This window comes from Truncatella angustata (assembly GCF_020726525.1).
Source record: "Truncatella angustata strain MPI-SDFR-AT-0073 chromosome Unknown BKA67scaffold_1, whole genome shotgun sequence".
In the NCBI taxonomy this organism is placed as follows: Eukaryota; Fungi; Ascomycota; class Sordariomycetes; order Amphisphaeriales; family Sporocadaceae; genus Truncatella; species Truncatella angustata.
The window spans coordinates 3,047,872-3,066,686 of NW_025763381.1; the positions used below are offsets into that span (position 1 = coordinate 3,047,872).

An 18,815-nucleotide genomic window follows, 5' to 3' on the forward strand; every position below is an offset into this window, starting at 1 on the left:
TTCGGATGCTCCCGGATCGAGGTGCCGACCCCAAGCTGACCATTCTACATAACAAAATGCAGACCACTACCTCTTCACTTCTCCATGACACAAAATGACGGAGCCCTGCTTCGTACACTATTATTGGGCGATGCCAATGCCAATATATGCTCATCCGATGGTGATGCCCCTTTACGCCGTGCTGTCTATCGAATTGAGAGCATAGTCAGGGTTCTTCTTGAAGCGGGCTCGAACATCAATGCCAAAAGTCAAAGTAGCATGGCTCCACTGCATGAGGCCGTTATATTACATAGCTCGGGAAAGATCGGCCGTTTACTACGAGCAGGGGCAGATTGCTCGATACTCGTCAACATCGGACGCTCATGCTTCACCATATAGTTGGTGGCAAGGAAGTTCCTGAAGGCCGATGTTTTCCATAGCATGTACCTCGAGACTGACGCATCAGACAGTATGAACGCTACACGTGCTGTTACACCCTCTTGTCCAGCCATGTTCAAAGTCCCTTTTAAAGCAGGCGCAGATCCATCAAGACTAAGTCTAACCCAGCTTTCAATATTGCAGCTTCTTAACTGCACATTTCCAGAATTTCTAACATGAAGGTGGAGTGGACATGTCTTCATCATCTGTCCAAATAGTATTGAGGTTCATTCAAAGAACACAGGGGACAGTTGAGAGCGGCTCATGCTGTTGTGATACATGCATAACGGATAAGGGAGATTGCAGGAAGTGGAACGATTGAGTCAAGGATATACGAGCGCAGTTACTTTAGCTCGTAGTATTAACAAACGACCCGACCGATGAATATCTGCTCAAGTAAGAGCGTCCCCGATTCTACGCAAAGCAAGCCCGACCAAACATAGAGAGGAACAACGGCTCGACGTTACATAATTTCTATCATAGGAATTTAGCCCTGTTAAAGGCGAGTGGCTCGTCTATTATCTGTAATCTGCAACGGTACAAAGACACATATTTACTTAAACATCAATTATATTTTATCTCTGAGTTTATTACATCTTATATTCAACCCCAGCCTGATGCTCCATCAGATCAAACGCCGGCTTGGCAGCAAACCAACCTCCTATCTCAAGGCCGACAGTTTTGTACGTGAACTCGGCTTCTTCTTCACTGATCTTGACAGTTTCCCCACCTCTGCCAGCCGCTGCTGCATCTGCCAAGAGTTGCGTTTCACAGCAATTTTCCAAACTAATAAACCAGCGGACACAGCTCTCGATGGTTTCCCCGCAGGTAAGAAGGCCGTGGTTTGCGAGGATAGCAGCCTTCCTCTGACCCAGTGCTTTGGCGATTCTGTGCCCCTCTTCGGGTCCGAGCACGATGCCGCCGAAACTATCGTAGTGCGCTATGTCCTGTAAGATCGTGAGAAATAGAGCCCTCTAGCCATGCCGCCGCTGCCAACTTACATTCCAAAAAGCACAGGCGTCTTGCGTGGTGATGTCCAGGTTCCTACCGAGCGTGCTGAACGCCCGTCCATACTTGCTATGCGAGTGGGCTACGGCGTTGATATCCGGCCTCGCATCATGAACCGCCGAGTGAATCATGTATGCTACAGTGATTTAACTTTCGCGTGCGAAGCGGTAACACACAAGACTTCTTACCTGCGACATTGAGAAGACGTACTGCGCCGCCATCGACAATCTCCCCATTCGAGTCTACACGGATCAAGTCGGATGCTCTCAAAAGAGGCCAGGCAACACCGAACGGATTGACCCAGAAGGTTGATGGTTCTAGAGGGTCCTATCGAGATTTGATCAGTACGGGGGGAACTTCAGGTCCCTGGGGCCTCACGCACTCTGACTGTGATATGGCCAGCCACACTATATGGTATCAGCTGATTACCGCATGATGAAAGGCGTATAAACCACCGGACCTACCCTTCGTCAAACCCATTCTTGGCAAAGAGTCGGAATGCCAAGGCAAGTCTCTCCTTCAAATACTGACGCTCCTTGTGTGGGTCATCAAAGGTGAGGGGCTGAGGTCTTGGTCCCTGGGGATAGATGTCAGCCTTTCCCGGCGATATATTATGCTTCGAGAAAGGAACAAAAAAGAGGTACCTTGGCAGTGCCGAATTTTATGGCACTATTAGAGTTACCATGCTTAAGGTCCTCTTGGATGTCTAAGCTGGCGGCAGAGGGAGACATGGTCAATGCTTAGATCAATCGTAAATCCTTGTCGTGTATAAATTGACAGGAAATTGTAGGGGGAAAAGATCTGAAAATCCAGAAAAAAATTTCCAAGGAGTTTAGGGGAACTATTTTCTTAAAGAATAAACTCGGGCATAATCTGGGATTTACATGCTGACAAGCATGTAGCACGTGTGGTAACATCCCTCATGCGGGGAAGGTACATAATGCCGTGGAACTCAAAGTCGTGAGGCGTATAAACTGTGAGCTTATGGTTGCAAATACGCACCTCTTGGCTCGCAATTGGCATTAGTGCCATAAAGGGATCAACTTGCATGTATCCACTTGCCGAGGGAGTTGGGTGGTGATATACGTACATTATTGGTGTACAAGATGAAAAGGTCCATTGGCCTGCACGTACGTTTAGAGCTAATAAGGTCAGACTATCACCAATAACCGCGTCATCTGGCGCATTTTCCATATACAGGTGAACTGCCACGTTAGCCGTTGTATTCAGGGTAGCCAGGCGTTGTCCACATTCACTATATGGACCTTCCATGTACGCACAATGCATAAGATTGACCAAGAGGCTCGAACACTACACCGACACTCACAACAAGACATAACTCCATCGAATATCGCCAAACTAGAGGATGATCTGTACTACATAATGCTGGTATAATCATGCATCACGACAATTGCTGATGATAATCCAAACTAGGGTACGGCCACCACTCAATTCGACAACATCAAACGCCACCCATGACAACTCCATTTCAATGCTTTTTCTCTATGCCATACCATGCGTGTAAAAGATAGTTGGCTCCTGAAGCTGGCTATTTATTTGGCTCAGAAGTCGCCCTTCTCGGCTGCTGGGGTAGTTGTCCCCTTTGAGTGGGACATACTGTAAGGAGCCTGAGTGTTTCTGTCAGTCGTTTGCTCGATTGCAAAATCTAGGGTAGAAACTTACAAGAACTTGCTTGGCATTGCAAATTCTCCAAGCGAGACTCTTGACATTCCTGTCGGCTGGCACCACAGCCGGAGCGAACTCTATGCCGAACATTTGCTGAATTGCGTAGACAACTCTCCTAGCATACTTGCCATCACGTTCTACGTGGTTACCGAAGGGCTCCTCGGGAGTACTTGGTGCAATGTCGGGGTTTCTGTCGAAACAGTTCTGCACAAGAGGTAGAAGAGAAGATTCGACTGACTTCTGATACATGCCCTGCGTATCAACCTCAACATCCTCCTCATCGAAACGGCCGATTTGGATTTCAAAAGGCTGCGAGATGGACATAACGTTGTGATTTCCGGCGTGGTGGTATCGGAATTCAAAGACACCTCTTGTCCACCACAATTTGTCACCCTCGAAGACAATTTCACCCTGCACCATACCACCTTCTGGTGAATCATCGTCACTTTCTACTGGAATATCTGACACAAGGTTGCCCTTGTCGGCGGTTGTAGAGTCATACTGATTAGGTGTGACAGCGACCCAGCGACCAAGCGAAGGTACTTCTGTAATCTCACGGGATCTGTTATCAGCGACCATGTAGAGCCCAATCCAATCCTTTTTGTGGTGGTTTGCTGGGGCTCTCCACTTGACCTTGATTGGAGCGCCATATTGAAGGATCATGGTCTTGAGCTCGCTTGGGTAGCGAGCGTTTGTTCCCTCCTTGCCAGTAGCTCGTTCCGTAATTGTTGAGTAGGCGGCAGATTCCCCAACCACCTGCATAGAGTAATCCTTCGGGTCGTAACCGGCCAAATCTGGCGAGAGTTTGGTCAGAGTTAGACGAGCTGGAACATTGTTGAAAAGCGCGGTAGTATCTCGCGCGAAAGAAGAAACGCCAGCAGCCAGTTTCGGTCGAGCAGTTTCCAGGAAGGCTTCAACAAAGTGTGAGGTATCATCCACAACCTTGCTGACACCTGTACCCCATTCTTTAACAGGCGGGGGCAAGCTGCTCTTGATGAACTTCATAAGCCCGGCTTCCTTTCGAAGGCTGCGGCCATACACCTTCTGCATATGAGGCTGTTCGACAAACTGCAAAAATGCCAGCGTAAGAAGGTGACTGGCCAGAGCGAGTATGAAAACCGATCTGCTCCAAGTGATCAGAGCAGCACCCCACAGCCCAGCTGTTCCGATAATGCGCTCTGGGTTGTTCAAGAACCGATAGATTGAGGTGTAGGTGAGCTTAGCCTTCTGGTCGAAGAAGAAGTCTCCAAAGAACCAGCCGAACTCGCCAAGAGAGTCATAGATGCTGACCGAAGTCCAGATGTGCAGGAGGATAAGACCTGCGCCCAACACATGCTTGAGAAGTACGAATCCATAATCCCAGCAATCAGGGAAAGAATACATCTTCCAGCACGCAGCCACAAAGGAGGCGTAAGTCAAAGAGGTAGAGATGTGGTACATGGCCTTCCATTGGCGCCATGCCTCACCAGTGCTCTCACCGAATTTGAGGAAGTGTCTGGTCCATGTTTTGTTGTTTGATTGTTGGGTAAGAATAACACCCAGCCCGACCGAATACCAGAGTCGCCACACGACCGCATGGAGAACGAACAGAAATTGATACAAAGGCGTGCTTGGGGTGACGAGTGTTAACACGGCAATATAACCCATAAGAAGTAAAGTTGTATAATCTGTCGTTCTGAAAAGATCGAAGTTCTTCAAACCCAAGAGGTTGTGGATTTGAGCCGGAGTGTCCAATGAAGATGATGCAGCTGCTGGATCGACCAATGACACCTCGCCAGACTCGTTGGAGACATTTGTGTCTGCGCGCTTTCGAGGCGCAGGAGGGTTGTAAGTCTTCTCAATGTGAGGATTCTCCACAAGAACCAGGAAGGCAAACTGAGCAGCATGCGCCACAACAGAGATGAGTAGAACAGAATAGCTAGCGGCCATCATAGAGATGCCATAATAGCCAGCATAGCCAATTGAGTACATGGGATGGGGTGCCATCTCAAACACACCATCGAATGTCAACTCCTGGTCAATGAGGTAGAAGAAATCACCCCAGTACCATGCATAGTCCTTCACGACTCGGTGTGCGTCAAGTTTGACCCACAAATTGAAGCCAACCAAGGCCAGACCAAATGACCAGCGAGCTACGGCGACCAGGGATGCTTCACCTTCTGGCTTATGGCCACAAGCGATCGCGAACAAACAATACGACACGAAGTCACACATAAGGATAAGATCCACGACTCTCCGAAAAACGAGCCATGTGTTATACTCGAGTGGCGCTTTTTCGAAAGCATAGTCTTCAGGGATCTTGGCCTCTAGCTCGGTCTTGATGAGCTTGTACAACCAAGGCCGTGGATTTCTGCCGGTTGAAGGGTTTTCAAAAAGCTTCCACGTCTTCGCCCAATTGACGAGTTTGTTCTCGTTAGACTGGCCTCTGAGCAGAAGACCGATGCCTAGGTTATAGGCAGCACGCCAAAAGAGGAAGATGAAAGCGAACACGGGCCGCTTGAGAGATGGCGGTAACAAGAATAAGAGAACTATAAGGCTCGCGAGAATGACTAACACAAAGGCATCCGACAAGTTCTTCGGCTGCCTTGGGTCAAGTAGCTGCGAAACCATGTCATGCGTGGTTGGCACGATGAAAGCTGTATCATGAAAGGTATGTCAGCATTCCACTCAAACTTGGATGTAATCTCACTGACTTGTTCCGTCTGGGGTCCGGCCAAAAGTCTTCCTGGCCTTCATGGCCGGTTCATCTTGAATGGCCGGGTCGTTCTCCGCATGCGGAGTACCGTTTCCCTGCAGACCAGAGACCGCATGTCTCTGACGCAGCTCGGCTGTCTCCATGGATGCGTTGGAGCTCATATTCAAGGTCGACTGATCGCTGCTTCTTGCATCTGATTCTTGGAGGTTGACAATTGAGTTCGGGACACGAAGCTTGCACTTTATTCACTGGTCGGAAGCCGTGAAGTGCGGCAACCCGTTCCAAGCTTAAACTTTAACCCACAAATACCCGCCGAGATCCGCCTCTCCAGGTACTGGAACGTTCCACGTCACAGTGATGGAGATTTTTTTGGTGTTTGGAGGTTCTGGGATGGCGATCTCGATGACTAAGTAAACTGAATAGGCGAATAGTTTGTGTTACAATTACTTACTTTAACGGAAGGAAATCACATGTGTGGGAGTGAGGGTGGAAGAGGCAGGCTAGGGCAACATTGGGACGTGGGACGTGGGTGAAAACAGCTCGGATGTCCAGATGAGGAATGGCCCGGCTCAGATTGCAACATTGCTGAAGTCGCAACTCTGCAAGTCGTCGGCTAAAGGGTAGCCACTAGGAATTGGAAGCTGCCCTCTCACTCCCTGGGAATCTGCGCGGTCTTGACTGCTGCGATTTGGTTGTATATTGACTAAGTGTATATCAGGAAACCTTTATGAACGACGGATGTAGTACGACGCTTTTTCTCTGCGTTAAGCAGGGTTCAATAATCATAACAAATCCATTATATGCTGTGAAAGCAGGCAAGGATCATCGAAAATAGGGTCCCAAGCACCGACCATTCGCGACTGGTCGGGTCCCACGCGTTTAATTGGATTGTAATGCAAAGAGACATTACTGTCAAATGGACAGCGAACTGCAACTTGAATGTTACCATGGAACCCTTGTGACTACAGCGTTCCATGGAACTTTCTGTGCACTGGCTAGCATTTGCATGAATCTGCCACCAGAACTAGAATGAAAGGCGGATGAGCCAAATATTTTGAGATGATTATTCAAGGTAGAGACCATGAGAGTAACATGAATGGTTTCGAAACCGCGACAAGCTGCGAAGTAGGGCCGTTTATATAACTCTACGTGACAGACCTGGGAGGGCGTCCTCGATCTCTTCTTTTTCATGTGGATTTTGTTCTCTCGCCCATCTATACTCTACTACTGTTGATTGCACCAAGTACTAATATCAATCTTACCACATGCCTCTATTCACCACCATGGCCAAGGAAACTTCTTTGAAAAAGAATGCTAAGGTCTCCGAGTCCGAGAAGCCTCTGCCCTTGCCTCGTCCTGGCACTTCTGGCACGGAGAACTTGCTCATCACAAACAGGCGCCAGGCGTCAGAGCAATACATCAAAGCCCAGCGTGCCGAGAAGGCTTACCGAGCTAAAAAGCATGCTACCCTTGCCCGCTATAACTACAATGAGACCAAGGCACATTTCAAGGAGTCATTCTCGCACTTTAAACAGGGTGTAAAGGGTCTGGTCTCCGTGGTCAAGGCGGTCCCGCATCTCATCGGCGAGAAGCGAGAGCAGAGACGCAAGCAGGCCGACACCAAGAAGCGACAGCGTGACCTCGAGAAGAAAAAGAAGCTCGACGAGGCTCTGGCTCGTCAATCACAGGACGCTGAAGAAGACAGGTCGGACGATGAGTTGTAAAGAATCCGCCCAAGGCTTCTTCTACCACAGAGACAAAGCAGCAACAGCAGCAGCAACAGCAGCAGCAGCAGCAGCAGTACCCCTCAAAGATTGATACCCGTGTTCAGCACAACCACGCTCACTATGTTCTACATGATTCACATCCTGATTCAAAACCACTGCCTTTCCTTTTGAAAGAAATATCTCGTTTACAGACAAATCACTATTACTTAAAGAGAAACAACTCTCAGCTCTCAAATCTCGCTTCGCGACTTTCCAGCAAACCAACTACTTTTCAACAACACAAAAGGGTTCTCGATCTGCAGAACTACCTACGTTTCCATACTCAGCTGAGAAAATTGGTAATTTTCACTACTTCCAACAACATCTCAACCCACAACAAACACTATTTATGACGACATGAAGAGACGACGATGATAAGACTCGATGATGAGCATAGACACCGTTGCCAGGTCAGGGCATTATTGAACTGCCATCGGGCAAGGTGTTTTGGTCACACATCTTTTGGGAAATCTATCTAAACTGGTCTTGTCATATTCCTTTGGTCCGTAGGTGACGAGATACTAGAATCTCTGGGATCGATCAAGTTAGGACAGTCACTCAGGAGAGGCTGAATATCTGGCTAATACCCTACCCGGTGTACTGCAATAAAATCATTGCTAACCCTGTATCTGTATGAAGTGCCGGTGATATGACCTTAAGCTCCTAGAATATCGCTGGCACCTCTCATGCCCATTTGGGGTAACTTATGTCGTTGACGTGCCTGCTTCGATGTCGTGCTTGCATTCTGTACAGGATTAATTCTTTAAATTAAAAAAAAAAAAAAATTTTCAAACCAACCCAAAAAAATCTACATCCTTCAGGAAACCATAAATGCATTGTAGTCCCGTTTGAACACTACATATACTAGTACAGAACAACAGATAACATCAGTGGATCTACCGAACTAGACATGTGGAACCATAACACAGTACTTTGGGGGGGGGGGTTACAGGATAAGATAGAACGCTCTACTACGCCCTGGTGGCTGATGTAGTAGTGATTGGAATTATATTGCAAGGTGGAAACTGACGAACACTGAACCTCACCAAGAGACCAAAGGGGATCATTAGCATATGGTCAATCCCATTATCATTGCAATACAGTCTATCAAAAGATGACCACGTCATTCATATGCCCAAAAGGACTTTCCCAATGCTGTGAGTCCGAGTGGCGCCTTTCTTTACTAATTCAAGTTGACGCAAATTCCAGTCATCAGAGCCCTTAGGCAGCCTTCTTAGCGAACTCTACACGCAGGATCAAATGTTTGAAACCATAGCCGTCCATCTTGTTGCATGCCTTGACGGCGTCCTCTCTGTCCACAAAGCTGATGAAAGCAAAGCCCTTTGCCATGCCCGTCTCTCTGTCCTTGGCCAAGAACACGCGCGTGACGCGTCCAAAGCGCTCGAACATATCGCGGAGCTCGCCTTCCTCTGCCATCTCGGAAACCTGGATAGTAGAGATATGTTAGCACACGTACGTGGCCAATATTTGGAGATGCCTCCCTCATGGGGAAGAGACTACTTACGTTTGTGACACGCAGCGTGGCAAAGTCGTCCCGCTCGCCAAACTTGCCACCAGGGCCGCCCATCCTCTCGCCGGCGCCGCCAGCGCCATTCCTGAGTGCAGGCGGGACGTAGCTGCCCTTCTTGCCAGCACCAGCGCCGCCCGTAGCAGCGAGCTCATCACCCATGCCAGCCGCAACATCGGCTCCGCCCTCGGCGCCGACAGGGGCCATGGTGTCCTTGTAGGGACATCTGGCAGTGAAATGCTCGCCGTTACAGATACGGCACTTGACGGTCTTGTCCTTGAGCTTGTCCTTCAAGGCGTCCTCCTGGGCGTTCTTGGCCTCGTCCTTGGTGTCGGCCTTCCAGTTGGTGCTGAGTCTGAAGATGATGTTCTCGCCGACCGAGGTGGTATCGCTCTGAGGGCCGACCTTGTCGCTGGCGGACAGGCCGAACTTGGCCCAGGTCTTGCGCTGGGCAACGCGGGGGTTGACGACCTCGCGGTGCGTCACGAGGCGGATCCGCCGGGTGGTCTTGACTTTCTGGCCGTCTTCGTTGAATCGGTAGGTGATTGTCGTCTTGGTACCGTCCTTGTTCTGAATGGTCTGAGGAGGCGGCAGCTCGGTCGCGACGGTCTCATCGAGATCATCATCGTCAGCCCAGTCTCTGCGAGGAAGAGTTAGCAGGGGGTTTTGTTTCTGTGCGGGTTGCAGCAAAGCAATTGCTGTCACTGATGATGGCGTCGTACCTTGGCTTAGTCGACATCTTGGCTGTGTTTTTTCTTCTTCTTCTTGTTCTTTTCGTACGGATCGGGATTTAGTAATAGGTATTCAGGTAATGCCTTTTCGTGATCTTTGCTGTTGCTACTATCGCCTTGTTGTTGGTATTGGATGGATTTTGGCCGTCAGGATAATTATTTGCGCGAGTGTGGGGCAATTTATCTCGACCCCTCCAAAAAAACGCCGTCAGGATCCCAAACTTCGCCTCCAAAGTGAAGTGACTCAGCAAAGAAAAGGTTGATATATGAAGACTCAGCTCAATGTCCCTAGTCAAAATCTTGCGGGCGTATGCTCCCAATAATTCTAACGAATTCTTTGCCAGTCAATTCCTGTGTCTGCCAAATTTTAAGATAGAAATACCACCCCTGTGAGCAAGCCCCTAGATTTAGGAACCGCGCACAATCTGAGCGTATCAGTAACCTATCAAAGAATACAAACGTATTTGAATATATCATCAAAGGACTGTAAACTGCCGTGTTTGATAACAGCTAGCCCTTATATGATAACGTTATGATTTAGGAGATAATCACAATTTTTAGCTAGTACTTGCCAAAGCCCTAATACGTTGAAGTAGCCAAGCTTCACAGCAATTCGGCATAGTTTGGAGTCACAGCAAGATACTTTTGCAGAAGATCCGTCGCTTCAGGCATTTCGTGGGAAGGTGAAGGCGCTCGGAGTATTCATCTCCAACGTAGATACGGGCACGGCAAATTTGGTTGCCATCAAACTCTCTTCCTAAAATACATGTCCTTCGTAGCATCCATACTCGTGTCAAGTGGTATCTAAATCCATCCCTGGAAGAACAAAAACCTATAACGCCTAGAAATGCTGCCAACAACCAGCCTTTGCAGCAAACAAATCTATATACATGTGAACGCCGTCATGATCGTTCGTGTAGAATGCAAAACTTCGAGGAGAAGTGTGATCAAATGAACACTGCCCAATACCAATGGCATCTGGTGCCTCCATGGCCAAAGGAAATTGACAGAAGGAAAACAGAAGCGGTCGCGCAGACGTGAAACTTGACACGTTATTGTTTTTGGGGTATTGGTGGTAAAGCCCGAGTTGGAGGCGGTGCCAACGGTGGTCCCTCTGCTAGCTGAGGCATGCTTTTTCGGCCGGCCAAGCTCTTGGCTCCGATGTCGACACTCAAGAAATGGTTCGAAGGCGAGGAGGGCAAAGACGGTTTCTGAACGGATGGGGCCATTTCGCGTCTTTGGTGTGCTGGTTCACCAGCATGAGTAAATGAATATCTTTTATATGAAGGGGCTTTGGAGACGGAGGTAGTCGATGGCTTCCTATTGGGCCTGTAGGTTCCCATTGAGGACGAGGACCTGAATAGTTCTTGATTGGAATTCGACGCGGCTTCAAACTGTGCTTTTCGTGCTGCGACGGCACCCGAAAGGACGGATTTAGGGGTGCCGGTTGCCAGTTCAGCTGAGTCTCGAATTGGTGCTCGCAAGCTCGTCATACTGACAAAGCGACGAGGGACCGTTTTGGACTCAGTGATATGAGACGATGATAAACGATTGGCTGATACGCGTGATTCAACTGGGCCAAGCGTATTCCTGTGCTGCGGTTCGACCCCAACCCGCGTCCGAGACGATGCTGTTGAATGTGAGTCTGGAGCCACCGTGGGAACCTGCTTATGTTGCATGCCGCCCATGTTCTGCGAAGCTTTGGGGGAAAGTGGAAGTGCTGGTGTTGGCATGTCCATAACTGTAGACAGAGGTCGGGACATTGCAAGTGCGGTGGGCGGTGGTTTCCGGGACGACTTCGCAACAGGTTCGGGCTCTACAACTACAGGTGTCGGTGCAGTTACTTCTTCGTATGTAGAATCAGAGGATGTAGGTCTCAAGGCCGGGAATCTTTTACTGAAGTTTGGAATGCTTTGTCGAGAGGAGTTGTGATGAGCGTCACTGTTATCCGTTCCCGTCGATATGGTTGACTGTGGGCGCGAGCTACCCTCCGGTGAGCGAACGTCAAAGCCGGACATCACCGTCTGCATGGATTGCCTCCGTATCGAGATATCCCGGGCATTGGGCCGTAACCTGACTTCTGCCGGGCTTTCGTGGGACGGGCGCGATTGCTTGGATTCGTCCGGGTGGCTCGAGAAGCTAGCACGGGTGGGGGAGCAAGCAGGTGATGAATTAGCGGAAGTCACAAAGGTTCGCTGTTCAGATGAGATATAAGAGAAGCGATTGTTGCTGTCGCGACTGTCACGCAGGCTTTCGAGGCGTTGCCCATCAGATGAGTAGTGGCTATCAGAAGTCGATATATCGTCCATGGAGAATTCTGGGCTGAGTTCCGAGGGTGGCATTCCTGGCGGCTCATGACCATTTTCTTTTAGCGCCTGGTCGTTAGACCACGAGAAGTCTTGCTGTATCATGGTTGAGAAACGCTCAGGATCACGAACCACAATTGTCCTTTGGCTGTGTTTTTCCTTGAGCTCCCCAGGTGCTGCGCCCTTTTTGACCTCTCCGGTCTCGGTCAGTTGCTTTTTGCCTCCCAGATCTTCGATTTCTCGTCGCAGCACCGCCAGCCAGTTGTCCATCTCCTCGGCACTCTCGACGACCAATAGCATCGTAGATACGCTCTTCTTTTCCGGGCCCCGGAGCGCTAATTTGGAAATGAATGATCTCGATTCTGGGACGGGAGATCGCATACCGTCCATATATGATACGATCTGGATAACCCAGTGTCGCCCTGGGATGAGATCGCTTGCGAAAGCAGCGGAATCTTTGCTTAGGCGCAGGATCCGTTCCGGTAGCCGATCATACGAGCCCTCGGCCGCATATTGAAGCAGGTAACCCGAAGTGACAAGGGTATAAATCTTGGTCGTCCAGTCCAAGATGCTCCGAGATCCTCCATTTCGTTGATGGAGTCTCCTGCCCTTCTCTTCCTTTTTCTCTCCGGCCCCATCTGCCGCTATGTCGTCTTGCAATAGTGGACTATTGCGGTTGGCATTGAGTTTGGAAAGCATGTCGACTGATGCGGTGCATGCTGGTAAAGTAGCATGCTTGACAGCTTGCGGATATACTTGAAACAATGGCGATGGAGTCCAGACACCAGGTGTTGAGTGAAGGGGTGCTGGTAATGGGCTGCTCTTGCCGCCGCTGAATTGCCGTAAGCGGGTGTTGGACGGTTGACTTTGAAGTCCGGCTGAGGATGTAGATCGCGAAGATGAAGGTGGCAGCGGACTCGCCAAAGATAAGTCAGAGCGGGAATATGGCCAATTGCCTACGATTGAAGCTCGAATGCCTCCCGATCTTGAGTGTTCCCTCAGCGGTGCGGGTATGTCCAGCTCGTTATTGTCACTGTCTTTGGCAGACTTGGATCTACCGAAAATGCTTCGCAGTCCAACTCTCGACTCCCGCTTAGCAAGCTTTCCAGAGTGTAATTCTGCACGCAACGGTACTCTATTCTCGTCGGCAACGATGATGTTGGGCGGACGGGTGCGCCGTATACTGTTCGAATGCGACTGGAGAGATTCAAATGTGCCACTCGTGGGACTCAATGGTGCATCGTCGGTTTTCTCCTCCATGACGATGACATGCGCGCAGCAAGCCACTCGACTGACGATTTATTGACGCTACAAATTCTGTTGTAGATAAGCGACTCTGCTTTCCCAGGGTTGTGGTTCGATCTAACGGGCAGAGCCAACGGGAGTGGTCGCGAGCAGTGTCTTAAAAATGAATGTGATGCAATTGTTGGAAATAACGGCCCGAGGATTGAGGAATGTGAGTGCTTAAGGCATGCATAGCGGACCAACGAATCTTGACCACTGGACGACGTCAAAACACAATTAGATTACAAGGAAAACATGGAGACGTCGAAGAGGTCAAGGCAACCTTGCGCAAAAGCTACAGTGTAGCCCACGATGTATACCGGCTGTTGCGTGCCTAGATGCGCTTTGAAGGTGGATATACTTTTAGGATGAAAGTTGGGGTCCAGATTGTACCGGATCGACCGTAATGAACTTTTGTGACGCCAGCAGCCCCTAGATTTTTAGATTGATTTGGCGCAAAGTTTGACGATTGTCTACTGTAGGCTTGCTTGTGTGGTCAGAAATGGAGAAAAAGAGTAGGAACAGAGAAAGCGGATGCCATGACGCATGAGACACGGAATCGAAATAAAGTACTTCAGAACAGCTGCATGCTTTTCCTCCCGTGTCCTTCTAGACGGCTGGTGGTTGGTCGGCTAGCCCACCACGACAGACATTGATGCGAATTTTTTTTTTAAACTTTTCCTTTCGCAATAGCAAATACACAGGGATACGGAAAGTGAATCTCGCGATTCAAGCAGGGGTTTTACTAAAATTCCGACTTGCCCCTGGTCCGGGAGCATAGCCGTTGTGCTGACTTGTGGATGCGTACTGAACGCACACGCCACATGACAGTGAGGCGCGAGGGGTTCCGACAAGGGGGTTTGCGGTAGAGAGTTGAAAACTCATGGCATTACATGGGAGTGTACACGAGCGAGTAATTCAAGGCGTCTACTGCGAGCGGCTAAAGCACTGGCACCGAGTAGTCAGGCAGTGGTCTAAAATCTGGCAATCGCAGATGATGGCATCATTGCCATCCTTGGTCTCGTCAGTACCATGCTTACAAAACTAGTATTAAAAACAAAATATAGATACATAATGTTGGGGCTGTGGAATAAGAATGAAAGTCACAAAAACGGCATGGATGTTCGATATTGGGGATCCCGGGACTCCGATGCCAAATAAATAGATACCGGTATTAGGATCCTTGGCAACAGTGGAAACAATCTGACCGTTGGAAAGTCTCCAGCCTACCCATTGGAGATCTCTCAAATTTGATCCGATGGTCATGTTGCAAGATTGGTCATCAATGCGGACATCAAGGCGGCATTGGAATATAATAGCAATATCCACCTAGTTACAGATGTGATGAGTTGTGCCCCGTCGGTCTCGTAAGCTTGCCCACGAACTGCTTATGTCGCAGCTGAGATCATTCCAATATGCAGTAGTCATATCACAACATGTAATTTGCGCCGAGCTGACTGCAGACTGCAGACTGTTTAATTTCACAGAAGCCAGGACAACTCTGATCGTACATAGCGCAGTACCAGGGCCCGCAAATTTGTTTTGTGTTGGTGTGAGGAAACGCGCCGCGTCCCCTGAGAGGGGCACGTCAGTTGATTCGCTGCACCGACAGGATGTGAGTCGAGGTTCTGGAACAGATCGTAGCTGCGTTCAGGGGTCCCTCGCCTGCCCCTCATCTGCCAAACTTCCTAGCTAGGAAATCAGGAAATCAATCTACAGCCATCAGTGAACCTTTTGGGGGGGGGAGGGGAGGGGGGGTTTCCTTTTCCCTGCCCCGCCTCCCCCTTATTTGCAGGTCCGCGGCTCCAGTCTCCAGTCTCAGTCTCTATGTAGGCAAAGTGTCATACTTCGGATGACAAGTTTGACAAGAAGCCCGGCTGTTGTAACAGGTGGTCAAATCCATCTTCACTTGTTTTGATAGCGCTTCTACGGATCACGGGCACCCCGAATATGGCCACTGGAAGTTTCATGTTGGTTCGCATCAATGAAAAGCATGGGATAAAGGGAATCCCAGTCCCTTACATGTGGTACGACTAACAGCGACATATTACGCCAAAAGGTACAAATCTGCAGGTTCGCTTGCTTACGCATGTGTGCAATTTTATTTGACTCTCATCGTGCATGGACCTACCTGAGCCTCTGCTGGCAGTATAACCCGCCAATCATTGTGGGCTTTTAGAGCAGCAGCAGCAATTTGTCCCCGCTAGTTGATAAATTCGCAGGCCCGAAATTCAACGAACTCGGAACCGCGTATCAACGTACCATCTTACCTGGATTGGTTCAAAGGGATCGGTCTGTTCGTATTGACCTCATTGTACCTCAACCGAAGAAAATTACCAACTAGAGACATGCTTGTGACCATTTCTCAGCTATTAAGATAAGCTGCCAAGACGTCATAGTCCTGTCAAAGCCTTACAGTCATAAATCTAGTGACCAATTGCACAGACGGAGCGGATGTAAAGACGATGAATAAACCACGACTTCAGCGTATTGACCATACTAAGCATACTTGAGGAACTATCATTCACTGATTGACCGTGGCTAATGCGCTAATGGACTGATATGATATCTACTCGCCCGTACACCCTGGACGACTATTGGTCCAAAAGATGTTTGAAAGCAAGTTTCCATTGGGAAACTTTATGACGCTATGTACCAACGCAATCGTTCTGTGTATCACATTTCTCAGGCTTTTTTCTTTCTGTATTAATCTCTTTATTTTGTTCGTCCGCGGTATGTTATTCTGTTATTAATAGGTCTACACACAAAATTTGCCTCCTACACGATGTATTGATTACCAACTGTAGATATTGAAGCCGATCTCGTCTTATCACCGTTAGGAGAATCGTCAGAGCACTGCCATTGTTTCCCGATCCTTTAAACCCGCCCGAGACTCTTACACTTTGCGCGGAGCTATTACGATATGAAACTCCTTACTAGTTGAGAAAACAATCAGTTCCTAATAATTATAAAATTCATGTAAGTGTAACTTGCCTTCGTGGCACAACAGCGGTTAGCTGCAGAGGCCTGCACTTCAGTTACGTAGTGGATCAACCTGCCTCAAGACAGAAACGACTAGGGTATCCAAATCCTTTGGAGTCTAACTAAGTGGTTGCTTGTTCAAGAATTTTAAGATTCCGAAGCTTCGCGACGGCGGGTCTCTATACATGGACTTCATCGTACGGCCAATAACTTGGTACTTGCTCTGCAGCTGTATGGGAAAGGCATCATAGTGAGACATAATGGAATAACGTTCAACAAGCTGTTCGCGGTAATGCACAATCACTCACTTTGCATATGCTCGCATAACACTACTTTTTCCAGCCGTCCCCAAACCCACGCGGCCTCCCCATGGCGTTGGATAGCTTGCCACTATCTCATGGTACCTGCATTAGCTGGATTCTCAAAAGCAATCCATCTTTGGGGCTGAAAAGGCCGATCGTTGCGGCCAGGTGCCACGAAACAGACGGCATTGCATGATAGAGGTACTCAACAACATCATGTACCACCAGCATGGACTCCTCATCCGATCCCCCATCGCTTCTTGTCTTTGCCAGCTTAACGCAATGTCTTCGTGGCTTTCTATTTGCACGAACGCCCACAAGAGGGCCGTCTTTGTGCAAGTTCGAAGCCAGCCATGCCGGTCAGAATTCACCGAAATTGTTCGCAATGACACTCTTTCTCCTGTGTTGGATGCTCCTAACCGCCCCGCAGTGAAGCTGAAGTGTCGTAAATACCCGTATGTTGTCTCTAATAATCTCATAGGTTTGGAAAATAACTTTAGAAAGAACATTTCAAGCAGCCTCGATAAAATATACAAAGATACATGTGTGTATTCCCTCACACTAGTTTCTTGTTTGTGATCGACAACTACATACCTAGTATTACTATCAATAGAACTTCAGGGGCCCTCCCGCTGTGGACGCTGCGCTCTTTGTCTTGAACGATGAGATAGACCATTCATGTCCTCGGACTCCCTAACACAGAATCGTCGGCGTTTCCGATGTAGCGATTCAATGACAAGCTTGAGCAATCCGCTCTGAAACTCCTCACAGGGCAGTAAGGCTCAAACAAACTTAAACAACAGTCTTTTGAAACACCTTCTAGCTCTGCTCCTTAGTGTGCACTAAAAGGATAACTACTTGCCAGCCCAACACTCGCCTTATGTCCGGGAGTCTTTTTAGTGGATTCTTCTTGGCTGCACAGACGTACAGCCCTGGAATGGCGTCAAACTCTTCAACAGCCTCTCTAGATAACCATGGATATAGACGGAGAGATGATCAAAAAGAGGTGTCTTGCAAATATGCTTGGATCAGAATGCTATATAATCCCTACGTAGACCTATACAGAATCATCGACAAGTATTCTATAAGCAAACTCACAGTTGTGACACTATACCAAAACACTCGGACAACGGCAACGATGGCGACCATGCTTTCGACTTATTTTCATAGCCCTGAACGTTCTACCATGACTCAACCCTCTTGTGGCGGTACGCCAGACACCCGCCATACGAAGTTGTTCAAGCTCCAGAAAAGGAATTTGGTTGTGGTCATGGATTAGTAGAGAGTCTCCTATCACCAGCAATTTGATATGATCATTGAGTATTGTCTTTGATGGCGAGAAACATTCACTGGTGAAATATCATCCCACGTGTTTATCTCCGCCATTTCATCATACCCATTATGTACCCCGCAATATTGGTATATTTTGTCGACACAGATATGTCCCAGCCATCAAATATCAGTGCTGCGTGCACTGGTCAGATCTGAAGCCTGTTTGAGGTTTTTTGGCGTAAACTTACTCAGAAAAATAATGCAATTCTCGATTCCTCGCCGATTTATGAGACGTTGTGTTGTATCCTGTCGTGGCACCAAGCAGTAAAATTTTGCTGTGAAGCATTGCAAATACAATTGTATATACATGACGAACTGGTTGTTTTCTTCTTGCATAACAGCTGACCATTCCCTATCAACAAATCGTTGCCCTTGAGATTCTAATCATCCTATCAACCAAGCATGCTTTGCGTTCCTCTATAACCACTGTGTTACAAGACGGCTATACTTCAAGCGGATCCCTATAATTTTTGGCCACAAAGGTTAAGGCCAGCCTGCCGGCCAATGCCGCAATGTGGTCGAGCTTACCTGTCTTGGCTGTAATAAAGTTTAATTCACGGAAACGATTGGCTAAAAGTCGGCTTGTTCAACTCTGGCAATTCGGTTGCCGCAATTTATGAAAAGGCTAGATTTATTTCTAAGAGGGTCTTTGGTTGCTCCAGTCTATTTTAGGTTGCGTGACACGTGGAAATGTATATTCACTAGAACTCGACCGCCGCCACGCGACTCCCGAGAGATATTGGGTTTTCAACAGCCTTCTCACATGATTAGGCAAACT

At 48.5% G+C, this 18,815-nt stretch overlaps 5 protein-coding genes across 5 annotated transcripts; 1 reads left to right on the forward strand and 4 right to left on the reverse strand.

The window, feature by feature from the left end:
• Positions 1–1,007: 1,007 nt before the first annotated feature.
• On the reverse strand, positions 1,008–2,156 carry BKA67DRAFT_653022 (class II aldolase and Adducin domain-containing protein; the record flags this gene model as incomplete). The annotated part of the gene is made up of 6 exons (XM_046106282.1): positions 1,008–1,364; positions 1,419–1,561; positions 1,614–1,752; positions 1,808–1,832; positions 1,890–2,002; positions 2,070–2,156. The coding sequence occupies 6 exons, from the start codon at positions 2,154–2,156 to the stop codon at positions 1,008–1,010; spliced, it is 864 nt and encodes a 287-aa protein (XP_045963940.1).
• Positions 2,157–2,624: 468 nt separating this feature from the next.
• Positions 2,625–6,284, reverse strand: BKA67DRAFT_29061 (phospholipid methyltransferase-domain-containing protein). The gene is made up of 3 exons (XM_046096009.1): positions 5,805–6,284; positions 3,109–5,747; positions 2,625–3,053 (listed from the first exon to the last, which is right to left on the reverse strand). The coding sequence occupies exons 1-3, from the start codon at positions 5,965–5,967 to the stop codon at positions 2,988–2,990; spliced, it is 2,868 nt and encodes a 955-aa protein (XP_045963941.1). The 5' UTR covers positions 5,968–6,284; the 3' UTR covers positions 2,625–2,987.
• An 805-nt stretch (positions 6,285–7,089) lies between these two features.
• On the forward strand, positions 7,090–7,530 carry BKA67DRAFT_653024 (uncharacterized protein; the record flags this gene model as incomplete). The annotated part of the gene is made up of 1 exon (XM_046106283.1): positions 7,090–7,530. One exon carries the CDS (start codon positions 7,090–7,092, stop codon positions 7,528–7,530), a length of 441 nt encoding a protein of 146 aa, XP_045963942.1.
• Positions 7,531–8,634: 1,104 nt separating this feature from the next.
• BKA67DRAFT_29469 (eIF-3 RNA-binding subunit) lies at positions 8,635–10,106 on the reverse strand. Its single transcript, XM_046096036.1, has 3 exons — positions 9,823–10,106; positions 9,098–9,740; positions 8,635–9,018 (listed from the first exon to the last, which is right to left on the reverse strand). Exons 1-3 carry the CDS (start codon positions 9,837–9,839, stop codon positions 8,794–8,796), a joined length of 885 nt encoding a protein of 294 aa, XP_045963943.1. The 5' UTR covers positions 9,840–10,106; the 3' UTR covers positions 8,635–8,793.
• A 777-nt stretch (positions 10,107–10,883) lies between these two features.
• On the reverse strand, positions 10,884–13,397 carry BKA67DRAFT_653026 (uncharacterized protein; the record flags this gene model as incomplete). The annotated part of the gene is made up of 1 exon (XM_046106284.1): positions 10,884–13,397. One exon carries the CDS (start codon positions 13,395–13,397, stop codon positions 10,884–10,886), a length of 2,514 nt encoding a protein of 837 aa, XP_045963944.1.
• Between the last annotated feature and the right edge of the window lie 5,418 nt (positions 13,398–18,815).